Consider the following 15550-nt stretch of genomic DNA (forward strand, 5'->3'; position numbering starts at 1 on the left):
TATTAGAACCTAGATTTTCCTCTCAAATTTTTGTCACTTGTGAAATTGTTAAAATGAAGAACTGTCAATAAAAATATAATAAATACAATCATAGAATACAGATCAGTGGTCAACAAACTTTTTTTGTAGAAGGTCAGATAGTAAATATTTTCAGCTTTGCAGGCCATATGGTCTCTGTTGTAACTATTCAACTGTGCTTTCATTGCACAAATGGAGCCATAGACAATATTTAAACAAATGAGCTTGACCATATTCAAATAAATCTTGATCTATGAACACTGAAATGCGAATCTCATAAAATTTTTATGTCACAAAATATTCTTCTTTGATATTTTTCAACTATTTAAAAATGTAAGAGTCATTCTTAGCTCACGGGCTATACAAAAACAGGCCGTAGGGTAGACTTGGCACTTGAGATGTAGTTTGCCAACCCAGATATAGATTCATGTATGCTACTTCATGTATATGTATATACATGCATGTAAATGCATGCCAATCATGTGAAAAGTTACTTCCATATATAAGTAATATTCTAGTTTCGCTAATGGTATCAATATACATGATTAGCTATACTTTAGATACAAAATACTTAGATTTAGTGGAAGTGCTTAGAATGGGGTCTAAATGTGAATTTTCACTTTCTAATTTAAAATGTATCAGGTTCCTATTATATGCCAGGTTCTGTGCTAGGAAATGGGAACCCAATGACCTATAGAACATGATACTAGCCATCAAGGGACCAAAAGTCTAGCAGAGGGAAACAGAAAAGAAAATAATGAGTGCATAATGTGTTCAAGGTGGGTGCACAGCAGACAGAGGGAATATTTGATTCTACATGGAGATTAAGGAAATACTTCAAAGAGAAGATTTGGGGGAACCAAGATCAGACATTCTGATTTGGGGGAACCAAGATCAGACATTCTGATTGGGTTTAGAGTGTTTTCTATATTTGAAATCTGTAGAGCATAGAAAAGAATCTCCCCGAGTTTTTAATATAGAGATGATTGATTCACATGGGATGAATTTGTTTCTGAGTATTATGTGTCTGTGCAGTAGAACCAGCTACTCTTGTGGCTCTACACTTTTTAGATTTTCTTTCTGGAATGAAAGCCGTAAATTGGAAGCATCATCAAATTATTTTACAAAACTAAATACTTCACGGATATTTAGAAATGAAAGACACTTGGTGCTCATAGGTTTTTGAGTGAAAAAATTGATTTAGAAGAACATAAATCATAAAACTAGTAGGCAATATTTCTTTCCTCCCCTGCAGTGTTGTAAATTGTATCCTTCCTGATCTAACTCCTCCTGAAATTCTTTGTAGAACCTAAGTTGTCAGAGGTGGCTCTGTGAGATTTTGTGGTTCAGGAAGGAGTATATTTGGAATTACATATAGAGTATTTTAAGTGGACACCAGTTTAAACACAGATCTCTGAAGATGAAATGTAAAACGTAAAGTACTTGGGTTACCTCTCTTTCAAGGCTTAATTAAGCCTAATATTGCAAAAAATGAACATGAGCATTAAGTTATGATAATAACACAGACTTCCTCTAAAAATAATTAATATATATTAATGTTGTACTTGAGTTCTAAAGATAATCTGAGGGGACAAGATTAAATTTGCTTTGAAAATACTTGTATGAGGGTATGGAAGAAGGTTGGGATGTAAAGAGAGAAAATCAGTGATTTAGTAGCCATAGCTGACAAGAACCTCATGCAATATTGATTTAGTCCACAGAGATCAATTATTTTTGAAGGTTAAAAATAAAACCCAATCATATCAATATAATAAAATGACTTTGACTTTTTTTTTTACTATTTGGCTGTATGAAAAACATCTAAGTTGCAAGTGGATAACTAGCGTGGAGGGGGCCTGGCAATATAATTATTTCTTGAAGTAATGGTTCTGTACAAAGTGCTATATGTATGTAGATTTTCCATCCCACCTTTTGGGAAATGAACCTTGAATCACTTATTTCCAGCATGTAGAAGAATAAAACCACAAAAGTCTCTAACCTAAGAATTAAAAAATGATTGCAGCTTTTGAAATCAAAATGTTTATTTTGTAAGTTTGAATTTTGTTCATAAAGATGATGCTTTTCTTCTATAGGAGGTTATTCTCTCCATTTGATAGCATGAACCGTAATGATATTGGACAGAGTCCTTAAAATAAATTAAAAGCCCTGTTTAACTTCTGTGTTAACTTAAGAAAAATAGAATACAGTAAAAAAACATATATATACATTTGAACATGACAGTGAATGTACACTCATAAACTTTTGGAATGAGTATTTTTATAAGTTTTAGAAAATAGATGCATAAAACTAGATTTGTTTCATAGATGAACATCTTTCCAATAGTGTCTTGCACATATTAAATGTGTGGAAACAAAAGCAAGACAAAAGAAAATGGAATACATTTCAAATATATTCAGACCTGTAGTGAAAACAACTTCCATTTTTCAAACTTTATAATTATCATAATGTTTACTTTATAGTCATTACCTGTTTTCTAAATATTAAGATACTTCTTTGTATTTTAACATCTTTTAAATAAATCAGCTAATCATATAAAGAATGCCCATTTCACTTCTCTAAGTTTTCTGTTCCTGAAAAAAACTTAGTATTACTTAATATTACTTTCTTTCTCTATAAAAATCAAATCAAAATAACTTTGCATCTTACTCAAGAGATGTTTGCTGATGCTGCCCTCCTGTGAACATAAATTATTTTCTGTAGCAGCATGATTAATTTTCCCCCTTTTCCTTATTATTCAACTCTTACCCACATATGAAAAATAAGTTTGGATTAATGTGTAATGTTTTCTCCCAAATGTTAGCATCCATTTAACTATTACTTTTAAATCCATGTGTTTTAGTCCACTGAACACATCTTGATGTGTATGCGTCTCTTTATGTACTTTCTAGTGATGCCTCTTCTCAGCTAAATGAGCCTCCTTTGTCTTTGACTAAAAGCAGACCTTTAAAATTTTAATGAGAGATGATTCCAGGATAATAAATGCAACCACAAACTCTCTCTCTGGCTTTTCTTCCTTCTCCTTTTGACCACCTGAAACTTTCAAATTGAGGAGATTATAATCAACACCAATACTAAGTTTTTGAAATCAAACCTCAAAGTTGGGATCCAGAGTAACAAAACTAAACCTCATGTCTAGCTTGGTTAGTTTTTTAGACATTCTGCTTCCCCTCTCCCCATTTCACAATTGAAATCTATATAACCGTTAGTGTTAATACATCTATTTTAAAAATATTGTTATAGATTTAGACACGTTTAAATAGGAATTTAGCCATGATTAGAATCTGGAAGTTCTGACGAACTGTCTCTTATCTTAGTTTTGCTGGAGGCTTTGGACGATTCCTTTTTGTCATATGTCAGAAGTCAGATGGGGACATTGCATCATAGAGAGTAGCTTTTACACCTTTCTAAACCCTACTCCGGATCATCTCTATACAGATTAAAGGAATTCTTGGTTAGTTAGTGCTGCCTGTGAGGCAGTGTGGTTTAGAGTTTGGATTCTTTCTGACCTTTACAGTTCAACTCTGAATCTTCCAGCAAATCTTCATGACATAGTTAAATCCCGGATGCTAAATTAACCCCAGAGCTCACTGAGGGAGGGTCCAGCCAATTCTCTTCATGTGGAAAGGGAACATAATCATTACTGCATGTTTCTCCATCATTAATTGCTTTTCTAACAGAGTAACGTCTCTGACTTGCTTGCTTGGTTGGTACGCTCTGAGCCTACTATTCTTTTGGCCATATTTGTCCGTGGTTGGCTAGTCTTCAGCTTCCTTCTTTATAGTTTTCTGCTTGCTTCTGAGGTTTTGAACTGTGTCATTCCATTTATGACCAGGAAACATAAGAGGTGTTAAGCAGAAAATAATTTAGTTTATTCCCTTGCTTCTGTGATACATGGAGCTCTGCCCACAAAGGGAAAATATGGTGTGACAAAATGGGTAGAGGCTTTTTCACTGCCCTTGCCAAACTCGTTGCATCTAATAATGACAATGATGTATACCTCAGTGGCTACATCATTGCCAAGTGAGGATTTTGCCAAAATATACCACCTCAAAGGAGAAATAATATATGAAAGTTTTCAAAAGATACCATTACTGCTGTAGAAACCATCTCTTATTCTATGCTTATGTCTATAATGTATTAAAAATTGTTATACCACTAGAATAAAAAGCCCAACACCTTATGGCTCTTTTGGCTTTCGTAGAGCAGAAATTTACTGAGTGCTTCATTTTTCACCCACCGTATGAATACACCCCTGGTTTCTGTATTTGCATATGCCCCATTGTATTCTTAAGCAATCTTTTTTTTTTTTTTAATGTCATCTTGGGAAGAATAAAATATAAGCAGTAAATCTCTTTGTTACGATTTGGATTAAATGTTCTAAAGACTGACTGACGATTCCTTTCTTCTGCCTTTTGACTATAATACCAGAGTGTGCTTAGGTGATTTAAAAATGCAAATACACGTACTGCTGTTTCACCGTGTAAGGTTGACTGCCTTTAAAAGCCAGATTCGAGAGAACCAGCTTAGGCAGAAGATTTCTAGATTAAATCCTCTATAAGTGCATGTCCATTTAGAAGCTAAATTAACAAAACTCTCCTTATCGACTTCCCAAGTTTTCTCTTGCATGCCCATGGTAGCTAGAAAAGCCACTAGTCATACAGTCAGCATCTTTGATATAAAGTTAGAAATAAAACTCACATGTACTTATTCTTCTACGTAGTGTCTCTCCTTGCAGTCAAAACAGAGCCTTTGAACAGCAGTGAAACCACAACCACGACTGGAGATGGAGCGCTTGACACTTTTACTGGGTCAGGTAAAGCCTTAAGCTCGTGTGTTGTTCTGTACGCATCGGGGTCCACCTCATCCTCCTGGTGAATAGGCGAGAATTGGATTTTTATAAATTCAGCAATAAATTCACTTTTTGGAAAACTCATTGTCATAAAATTATGCTTTTTTTAGAAATGATGTTTAGAGTAGTTTTGCTGCATCTGCAGTTGACAGCAAAGCAATCCCCTGACTTTCTTATTAGAAATAAGCAGAACTGACTTCTTTCATAATTATTTATACAGTGCTTAATTTAATTATTAGGTTGTAATTGTTAACTTTGTTCCTTCAACTTACCCATTTAAACGACATAAAAACTGCCTTCTCTCCAACATTCAAGATGTAAAACTATCCATTTGATTCTTTCTAAATAACCTTGTTTCCTCTCTGGGTTTTAAAAAAAAAAACCTTCCTGTGTAAGCAGCTGAGTGACAGGTATTAAAGGTTAATGGGCTGCAGGAGAGCACATGCTGGTCGCATTAGAACCCAGCCTCTGAGAGTACGACTTTCGCTCAAATGCTTCAAAGAGAACAATAGCGTGTCTTTAAACATCAATCCTCTTTAAATATAAATACCTGATAACTCCCAGGTGGGCACAAGGACATGCAATAAGTTGACTTAAGGATTTTTTTTTCATTACTATATTTCGTTTGGTTGATTATCTGGTGAAAGGACTTTTTTTTTTAACCTGAGGAGGAATTTGTATAGCAGAAAGATGAACATTAAACCTAGAAAAGTATTTGTGATAGTTAAATTTTGGTTCTGTTATCCTACTCTAATATATTTTATACTTATTCATGTTCTCATATACAAGGATTTTGTGTGGGTATGCTTCTCATGTAAAAAAAGCTGAGGTAAATCCTTGACTATAATGTCATTATAGCATATATTTGATTTTTATAGATACAGATGATCCCGTTTCATTGGTTCACACTGATTGGAAGCAGCTGCCATGTATTCACATAAATATTAGTACTCCAAACAGAAAGATATAATAATTTACACAATTTGTATAGAGAAGCATGTGTCCTAATTCACATCCTTTCTAGCAATTCTCTTGCCTCTTAGCAGATAAGTAGGCACCAACTTACCCTAGCATTTATATTACTTACCATAACTGTTGTAAACTTTCTGCAAAGTAAATGCATATTTGAACACAGTTTTTAAGGATAAGAATGAAATTAAGTGATCGCTGACATACTTAAATAGTACACTACAAGTTAATGAAAGCTGAATGAAAAACTATGGGATGTTAGCTCCAGAAGGAATTTCAGAGATCTGTGATGATCCGTTTTATAGGCAAGAATATGGCGGCACAGAGAAGTTAAAGGTGGTTAAGGCCATACAGTCAAGGCCTCACAGGTGGTCACTGGTATAAATGATTCTAGAGTAATGTCCTGGTCAGTCCAACAGTCTTTTCTTTAATACCCCACTGGAACATGTAAAGATGGAAAAAGAAACAGGTGTGAACTGTCAAGCTGTCTGTAATTTACTCATATTATATTTACAAATAGTTTCCCAGTTTTCTTTTAAGAATTATCTAGGCCTGTGCTGTCCAGAAAAGTAGCCACTGGCCATATGTAGCTATTTAAGTCTAAATTAAATACTATTTGGTAAAGCAAAAATTTTTTATCTAGTCACATTAATTACATTTTAAGTGTTTAATAGTTGTATGTGGGTTTTTTAGTGGCTACCATATTGGACAACTCAGATATAGAACATTTCCAAGACCATGGACCAAGTTCAATTAGACAGAGTGCTTTAGGTCAGGGGTTCTCAACAGCACCACTATTAAGAACTTGGCTAATATTTTATTGTGGAAGAGCTGTCCTCTGCATTGTAAGGTGTTTAGCGGCATCCCTGGCATCTATCCCAAGTTAACAGTAGCTTTCCTCAGTTGTGACAACCAAAGATGTCTTCTAGCATTCTAAATGTTCCCTGGCAGGCAAAAGTTCCACCCATCCCCCAATGTCACCTCCCACCTCTCATCCCGTTGAGAGTCACTAATCTAAGGTGTTACAGTAATAAGGGTAAAACCTTAAAATTGCTTGACACCACCCTATGAGAATCGGATAATAGTCATTAAAAATGTGTTTTAATTAATTTTCAGGACATTTTGAAGACAAGCACTTTTGCTAACTTTTGTATGCAGAAATGATGGAGTGTAATGAGTTGAGTGCTTTGCATACATCTCTTGATTAATTAAATGACAATGGGGAATAAAAGGAAAGTCTCTTGAATTTGTACATGGTATTCCAGGAATCATACTGGAAAGATTAGGCTGTTCTGTGTAGGAACAGTCTTTACTTTGATCAGCATAATCTCAGCTCACTTTAATCCAATTTTGTTGTTGTTTTCAATTATCTGCAGATTTATTAGTTAGAATAGAATATATACAGCTTCGTTAAGAAGCATAAACTTTCTAACTTTTATGTAAACATAGTTTTCTAAGTCAAAGCTTTTGTTTTCTACCTAGAAAATGAACATATAGACATTAATATGAAATTTTAAAGGTTGAGCCTTTATACTGTTATGGGTACATTATTCTAATGATATCTTGATTCATTCATTAGAGGGAAGAAGCATCCTATATATTCAGATTTGTGTTCATATATGTGAGACTTTTTTCTGAAATAATTTGTTCTTTGGTTAATTCAATAAAAGCTGAATGTTTCTTTTCATTATTTGATGTTTCTTTAGAAAAGCCTTGTGTTTCACAGTCTTGAGAATAACTGATTAGTATAGTCTGAGTCTTGAGTGTACCACAATGAAGTTTTATAAATGAAACAAAAAATGTGGAATTGAACCTTACTTAAGTATATTTCTGCTAAATAGAGTATAATTATTGCGAATCAATGAATCAGACTGAATTTCCTGTGCAGTACACTGTTGCTATTATGTAGTATATGTTTAGTGCCCATAGAGTGAGAGAAAAGGCCTGTTCTCATTGAGTTGATTTGAAAGTTTTAAACATTCTTTATGTTTTTAATAAATAAGTAGAAAATTAATGGTTCAGTTGTCCATGTGTTTTCAAATATACATAGCAAATTCACTTAAATTTGGTTGCTGAAAATATTTAGAACATAACACCTCTAATCATATTCAGTGATTGTCAAAATTGATTCATAATATTCTTGAAAATATACTCTCTGCATTATTGCTATGAAAACTATAATATACTCTCCGTACTCAGAGCTTACAGTCTAAATAGCATTTTAAATACATTAAATTCTATGTGTTTATGAAGCAATAGATCACAAGGGTACTTAATAGCATTTGGATATAGAAATATATCATGTTTCATAAAATAGTTAGCAACCTAAGCCTATTTGTCACTTTTACAATTCTAAAGGTTTAGCTCCAGAATTATTATGAACAACTTAGAAAAGACATAGTACTTTGAAGTATAACTATGATTGATTAGACTAAACTAATTCCAGCACTGCATTGTATACTACTTTAATCTTTTTGAAAAGTGAATGAACAGCAGATGGCCTAATAAAGACACTCTGTGTGCTTGCCCAGTATGGATTGGCTCTGAAGGGACTGCCTTAACACTTTAGGGTCTATATATTTGCAATACATCTGTCTTAGTCAAGGCAGATGGTTAAAGGAAAGAGAAACTTCCAAACTTTTGGATACATTCCAGTTTGGGACTGCATGTTTGGCTGAAATGTTAATAGGACCTGATTTTCACCTTTCAGTTCTCAAAAAGTACAATCTCTGATAGTTCAAAGTATATTTATAAATATGATTGCTGCTGCTTCTTGAAGTTAGGTTTTTTTTTGATGTTGCATTATCACCCACGCTTTCTGTGTATATTCCAATTATTATCAGAATTATTTGGACCCTGCATTTTAAACTACTCATCGGATTGGCAAAATGAAAGGAAAGAGAAAATGATATCATTTTACAACTTGGGGGAAAATGAAGGTTGAAACATCATATTTTTCTTAATTTTTATTTTGTTTCTATTAGAATAAATACGCAGGAAGAGCAATATATTTGGAATTTAAGACAAAGTCTGCAAATTTAAAAATTTACCTTTATATCATGAAAGCTTAATTACCTATAGTCAAGGATATTTATTCATAGCATATTAATACGTAAGAGCATGCTACGGATTTCAGAAAATGGAGGAACGATGAAGGGGAATGATTTGTGAAAAAAATTCGTGTCATGCTCCTAACACATACGTGAAACAGTTTAATTAGAAGAAAATGTTTAGGCATCTGTTTCTGTCTAGAAAATGAATGAATTTTCTGTTTAGAAAATGAATGAATTTTTTTGAAACATATCTCTAACATAGTCATTTCTTGAAATAAGTTTTGCACACTCCAGTGAAATATAGTTATAAAGCAACCTTTTTTTTTTGCACTGGTTTTTGTGTCTTACAGTAATAACAAGTAGTGGCTATAGCCCCAGATCAGCGCATCAATATTCCCCACAGCTGTATCCTTCCAAGTAAGTGGTCAGTAGTCTTTCAGATTTGTTAGAATAATTTTCCAGCATTATCTTGATTAATCATGTTTACACAATATAACAACTTTAAATCAGGATATATTTGTGTATATAAATGTTATAGATAGGCAGTTGAATTGATAGATACTTGGATAGATTCATTGGATAGATTAGACATTAGGTAAATACCCTTCACAAGTCTAGGAATACCCTCACTTATATCGACAATTGCTTTAATTCTGGGTATTTATATACTTTGAGGAAAGCATCAAGCTCAAACCGGAATACACAGATTTTTTAGTGAAAATTCAAAAATGCTAACTAGTTTAAAGAAAATCTAAAAAGATTACATTTTATTCAAGCATCAACACTTCATAATTTGTTCCATCATTAAAATATTTTTATTGGATTTCAAGTTCTAATAAACATTTTTGAAAATATGCACTATTGCTTTTATAACTAATGTTGTCAAATTTCTGAGCACAGTGGTAGAAATTTCAAGTTTAACTACATAGGGTGTATATCTGAACTTGGTTGCCATCAGCCAGATGTGTCAAGATTTTGGATTCCTGATCATGTACATTTAAAAGTTATTTTCCACAGCAGCTAGAGTGTTTATCCTTAAGTATAGGCTAGAGATTGGATATCCATTTTTGGAACATTCCGTAAGATGTGGCATAATGAAGGGAATGGCATTACATTTCTTTTCGCTAAGTTGCCTACTTTTTCATTTTTTTAAATTTTATTTATTTATTTATTTATTAAGATTTCTAGGTCTCTGTAGAGAATTCTTGGTAGGGCCTTTAATGACTTTTGTAGTCATTACATCATGCATGGTAACAGGAAATATGCTCATGAGTGTGCTAATTAACTGGCCTGGGCTTCACTTTCCTCATCTACATATCAGTTGGAATACTATTTTGAATGTAAGCAATATAGACCTGGATGAGACTTTAGGTGTGATATCTAAACCAAAGTTTTCTTTTCACAGGTGAGATGTAGACTTAGCGAGTATAAATTATTTGTCCAAGGTAACTAGACTGGTTTGTAGCAGAGCCTGGGCTCCTGACATTCAGACTCTTGTCCTTTTCCATAGCGTTAAAATGATATTATGGATAAAGAGGATTACTTCCGGGCTATTATCAGGTTTCACTGAATCTAAGCTGTCTGAATTAATATGCAGTCTTTGTTGCCACAGTAATGCTATTTTTCTGATATTTAGGCCCTATCCACACATTCTTTCTACACCAGCAGCTCAAACAATGTCTGCCTATGCAGGCCAGACTCAGTATTCGGGGATGCAGCAGCCAGCCGTCTACACAGCGTACTCACAGACAGGACAGCCCTATAGCCTGCCCACTTACGGTATTTCACATCTTCTCTCTTCTTCTTTGGTTATAAGCACGTAATCCTGCTGGCTAGTAGTTGTATAGTCTAATATTTGATATGTTACAACTCAGAAGTAGGATCACTTTACTAATGGAATGGGTTGCACATGCGTTTTCCAAATAGATCTGGGCGTGATGTTACCAGGCATCAAGACAGAGGGCGGACTCTCACAAACTCAGTCGCCGTTACAGAGTGGGTGCCTCAGTTACAGTCCAGGGTTTTCTACCCCGCAGCCCGGCCAGACACCTTATTCTTACCAGATGCCAGGTAAGTACCCCACAGGAAACATGTTATGTGAGAAAGAATTATTTGCATGAGACTCCTTGGCTTCAGATTAGGAATATCAAGTCACGAGGACAGTTTTAAATCTTACCACGGCTCACCCAACGTCATCAGAAAAGACAAATAGCTAGGAAGAAACATGATGAAAAGAGTTCAGTATACATCAAGAAACATGACCCATATCAAAGTTAAATATTTAAGTTTAAGTTGCATAAAATTGGCAGGAAACTAAGTCCAAGCAAAGCAACCTCCAAGCCAGTCGCCACGCCAGTCACATGTTTGGCATCTATTTAAGTGATTTCAAAGATTCATGACAAAACCCAGTATTTTCTTGTCAGGATTCCTTATATACGTAATGCTGTTTTGATTAAATTTAAAATTGAATTAGCACTTCTCTGAGTCCCATTTATTGTTGAATAATTGAAGATTTTTGTTGTTCATTTCTAAAATACCTCTCTCCTGTTAATACTATATTTCTTGAATAGGAATATTTAGATAATTTGTACCTCTGCCTTAAGACTTTTTTCTCCATGTACGATCATTATTTAATTTTTCTTTTTGTTTTTGTCTCCAATTAAAAATTATTTTTGAACATTGTGTAGCAGTTGCAGAAAATATTTTAGTGACATACCAAAAACATTAAAAGGTTATTTCCTATCTGTCATTTTTTCTATATGGCTAGTCATAGTTTGGGGGCTATATTAACATTATTCGAGCCAACTAATATTGCCATTTTAGTTGACTGACTAAAATGAAATAATTACTTAGACCTTTTTGGCTGAAATGACATGTCTGTTTTTTCCTTATAACGTTGGTAGATACATATATGCATACATGCCTCAACCACAATAAGCCACTGTGGGAAATGCCATAGAGACATATCCATTTATTCCCCAGAATACTTTCATATCGGATATTCCAGGCCATGTCAGTTTGTGTTGATTACCTAATACTATTGCTATTCAAGACACATTGATAAAATAAATAATCAGCTGCTTCAATAGTCTTTTATTTTATTCCTTAACAAGTACATTCCATGAGAACATTTTTTTTGAATCTGTAAATTGATAGTTCACTTGTTTTTGCTATAATTTTTAAAATAATTAAATAACTTTCAGACCTTGTAAAATTTTAGAAGGTCGTCAAACCTTAGATGATTGCAGTATAAACAGTTCTCCCTTGGGTCTGAGCCCTAGCTCACAGATTTTTTTGTTCTAAAGAAAGGACATAGAGGAACAAAAAGATGGGGAGCTGGAAACATGAACTCTAAGTGGATTCCATGTGTTTATTTCCTAAGCTAGCCCCAGCCAAATGTTTGAACTTGAGTAGTTTTTGTATGTATATGCAGTTGATATGCATATACTGGAAAGTTCCAGTAGTTTCCTGGAAGTAGTCTCAGTATAGATAATATCTTATTCTTTGAGTACTTCTGTACGTGTGACATTGACCCTTGAAGGTTAGCTGAGTCCTTGGTAAGACTGTTCCCACAAGCTCCTGTTTACCTCTATAGACTTCTAAAGAAAAGACTTTACCTGTTGTCACAAGACAGAGCTAAGGACATTTTCCTTAGAAATATCTCAATTTTAAATCTCACTGCCTCAACAACAAAATTTAAAATATATTTCATTGAATTCTGCAAAGTGAAAAATTTTTAATATTTTTCAAGAAATATTTTTAAAATTCAATTTGTTCTTTACCTCTAGGTTCTAGCTTTGCACCATCATCTACTATTTATGCAAATAATTCAGTTTCCAATTCAACGAATTTCAGTGGTTCACAACAGGTATAGTAGCTTTTTGTGTTTATGCTTTTATATATATTTAAAATTTTTGAAGAATAGTATCAGGTTAGTAAGGTTTATGTATTTAAAATTAAGATGACATTTCAGGGTAGGAAAAATTAGCTATCTGGAATTATTTGGATTTGTGTAATTCTGGATGTTTCAGTTTTCCTGATTGCTAAAGTTTTGCCCTTTAAACATTTAAGCCATGATTGTTTTAGTCATTTGACAGGAAATTACAGAATTGATTGCATATTTTCCTATTATCTTAAGCTATACTAAGCATAATTTTATTTTTTCTTGATAAAACAGTTATTATGAAAATTCATAGGTTGAACTATAATCAATAATCAGATTATGATGTAGACTATAAAACACTCTTGGTCCAAAACCAAATCATTTGTTCCTAAACAAAATGCCTCTCAAACTACTATTGGCTTTTATTTTTTAGTTCTATGATTTTTTTTTTGATAACTGTTAAATTCCTACTCTCCTGACAGCTGTAATTTTTTGCTTTTGTCACCCACTACACTTGCTCCTAGAATTCCTTAGTCCTCATAGTGATGTTTGCTTAATATTTTTGTGTGTTTTGAAACCTGCGATTGTTTTTAGAATCGTGTTAGAATTATGTGTGGAACAAGCATGGATGTGCCTGAATGAGTGAGTTAGCATGGAACGACATGAATTTGTGATATATTCAGAAAGTTTTGTTCCTATTTCCTGCTTCTCAGTCATGTTCAGAGTAGCTGAGGTAGAAGGGTAGCTGATTTCATGGGTAAGCAATACACTAACATAATCGCTGGACTTCTGTGCATTCTAAAATATAAGTTACTGCATAAGTGTTTGCTCTTTGGATTTACTGAAGGGATTATATTAATTGCCTTCTCCTTTCAATTTTTATTAAGGTAACAAGAGGCAAAGAGGAAAATTTGACGATTAAACAGTGGAATGATAATATTTTTGACAGGATTAAACTGTATAGCTTGGCATTAGTTTGAAAAATGTTTTCTTAAAACAGTAAACATCAAAGTCAGTATGCATATTTTATTATAAAAAATTGAGAATTTTTGATAATCCAAGTAGCTTAATTTTACTCGCTCGTTTATTAATACACCAAACATTTATTGAGCACCTGTTAGCCATTAGACTTTTTGACTGTGCATTGGAGATTCGAAGTCGGTGTTCCCTGCTTTCTGGAAGGATGCAATCCTCCTGAAGACATACACATGAAAATAATATGGGCAGGGAATGGAATATTTGGAATATAATAATAGAAATATACACTAGGCAGAGTGGTAGCATAAGGGGAAGACTACTTTGTTCTTTGTTGGGAGGATTAAAAAATGATTAATAAGGAGAAGTAAATGTATTGACAGACAGTTTTATATCACAAAATACATCCAGTACTAGCAGTATATTTAATTCAGTGGCCCCAGTATAATGTGTAATCTGTACTTCGGACCATGGTCTGAAAACGAATTTATTCTTTTAGCAAATACTCACTGAGTGCCTATTAGATATTAGGAACTGGCCTGTACCCTGGGGAGCTGAAGGTGGGAGCAGGGTGAATGGAACCTGTTTCTTGCTTCAGGGAGCTTTCTGTCTACTGAGAAAAGCAGACAATAAACCAGTAAACACCTGAGTAAATATAGAATTGGAAAGCATGAAGGGAGAGAACAGTGTCCTATTAAAAATATTATGAGAGGGTTTCCCTGGTGGCGCAGTAGTTGAGAATCCGCCTGCCAATGCAGGGGACACGGGTTCGTGCCCCGGTCCGGGAAGATCCCACATGCTGCGGAGCTGCTGGGCCCGTGAGCCATGGCCGCTGAGCCTGCGCGCCCGAAGCCTGTGCTCCCCAACGGGAGAGGCCACAACAGTGCGAGGCCCGCGTACCACAAAAAAAAAAAAAAATATTATGAGAAGGCTAATTTTGAGTAAGGGGGATTTTGTGGAAGGCTTCTCCATGGAAATGACATTTAGACCAAGTCTTCCAAAAGTTAGGTGAAGAATGAGGGCAAGGGTGTTCAGGCATAGAAAGCAGCATGTATCACATCCCTGAGGGGTGAAAATCTTGGGGTGTCAGTGAACTCAAGGAAGCCTGGAGTTTAGTTCGCATCTGAGGGGTAGATGGGGAAACATTCGTTTATGGAGGTAGGCTGTGTAGGCTACCTACAGGAGGTAGGTAGGAGGTAGGAGGTAGGCTCATGTAGGGCCCTGCGGCTTCTAATAAGGAACTTCAATTCTATTCCAAGCCCAAAGGGAAGCTATTAAAGAATTTTTTAGCAGGAGAATAGCATCATGTAATTTATTTTTGAAAAATATTGCTCTGGCTTCAGAGACTTAGGAAAAAGCCAAAAATGGAAAGGAGGAGAGCAGTTAGAAAACTGGTACATTGGCTACAACAGGCAGTGAAGGTAGCTTGGACAAAGTGATAAGAATGGAAATGAAGAGTAGGGAGAATCTTTGAGATATATTTGAGTGCAAAAAGACACTATAATCACTGGAAGCTGGTAGACTGGAACTTTCCAGTGAGTAACTTCATCTTCCTCTCCGGGCACTGGCAGCCCAGTGGAGAGCCTCCCACACAGAGAGATGCTGGAGTCAGTCTCTCTGGCTTCCAGTTTGAGCCCTGAAACTTGCTGTCTGACTTTGGGCAAATCACTTTAAACATTCTGTGCCTTTATCCCTTTACTTCAGTGTAAAATAGAGATAGTAATAATACTGCATAGGAGGTTGTGAGGATTCAATGAGTAAATCTACTAAAGGCCTTAGAGG

The 15550-nt window shown here is 34.6% G+C and overlaps 1 protein-coding gene across 36 annotated transcripts in view; it reads left to right on the forward strand.

The window, feature by feature from the left end:
* Nucleotides 1-15550, forward strand: part of EYA4 (EYA transcriptional coactivator and phosphatase 4) — a 297153-nt gene that overhangs the window by 229802 nt on the left and 51801 nt on the right. For all 36 annotated transcript variants that reach the window (XM_067010839.1, XM_067010811.1, XM_067010830.1 and 33 more), the window contains 5 exons: nt 4760-4852; nt 9261-9327; nt 10547-10689; nt 10837-10980; nt 12699-12778. In XM_067010839.1, coding sequence (XP_066866940.1) covers nt 4760-4852; nt 9261-9327; nt 10547-10689; nt 10837-10980; nt 12699-12778 — 527 coding nt within the window. The remainder of the gene's footprint in view (nt 1-4759; nt 4853-9260; nt 9328-10546; nt 10690-10836; nt 10981-12698; nt 12779-15550) is intronic.

Source organism: Kogia breviceps, chromosome 13 (genome assembly GCF_026419965.1).
Source record: "Kogia breviceps isolate mKogBre1 chromosome 13, mKogBre1 haplotype 1, whole genome shotgun sequence".
NCBI lineage: Eukaryota > Metazoa > Chordata > Mammalia > Artiodactyla > Physeteridae > Kogia > Kogia breviceps.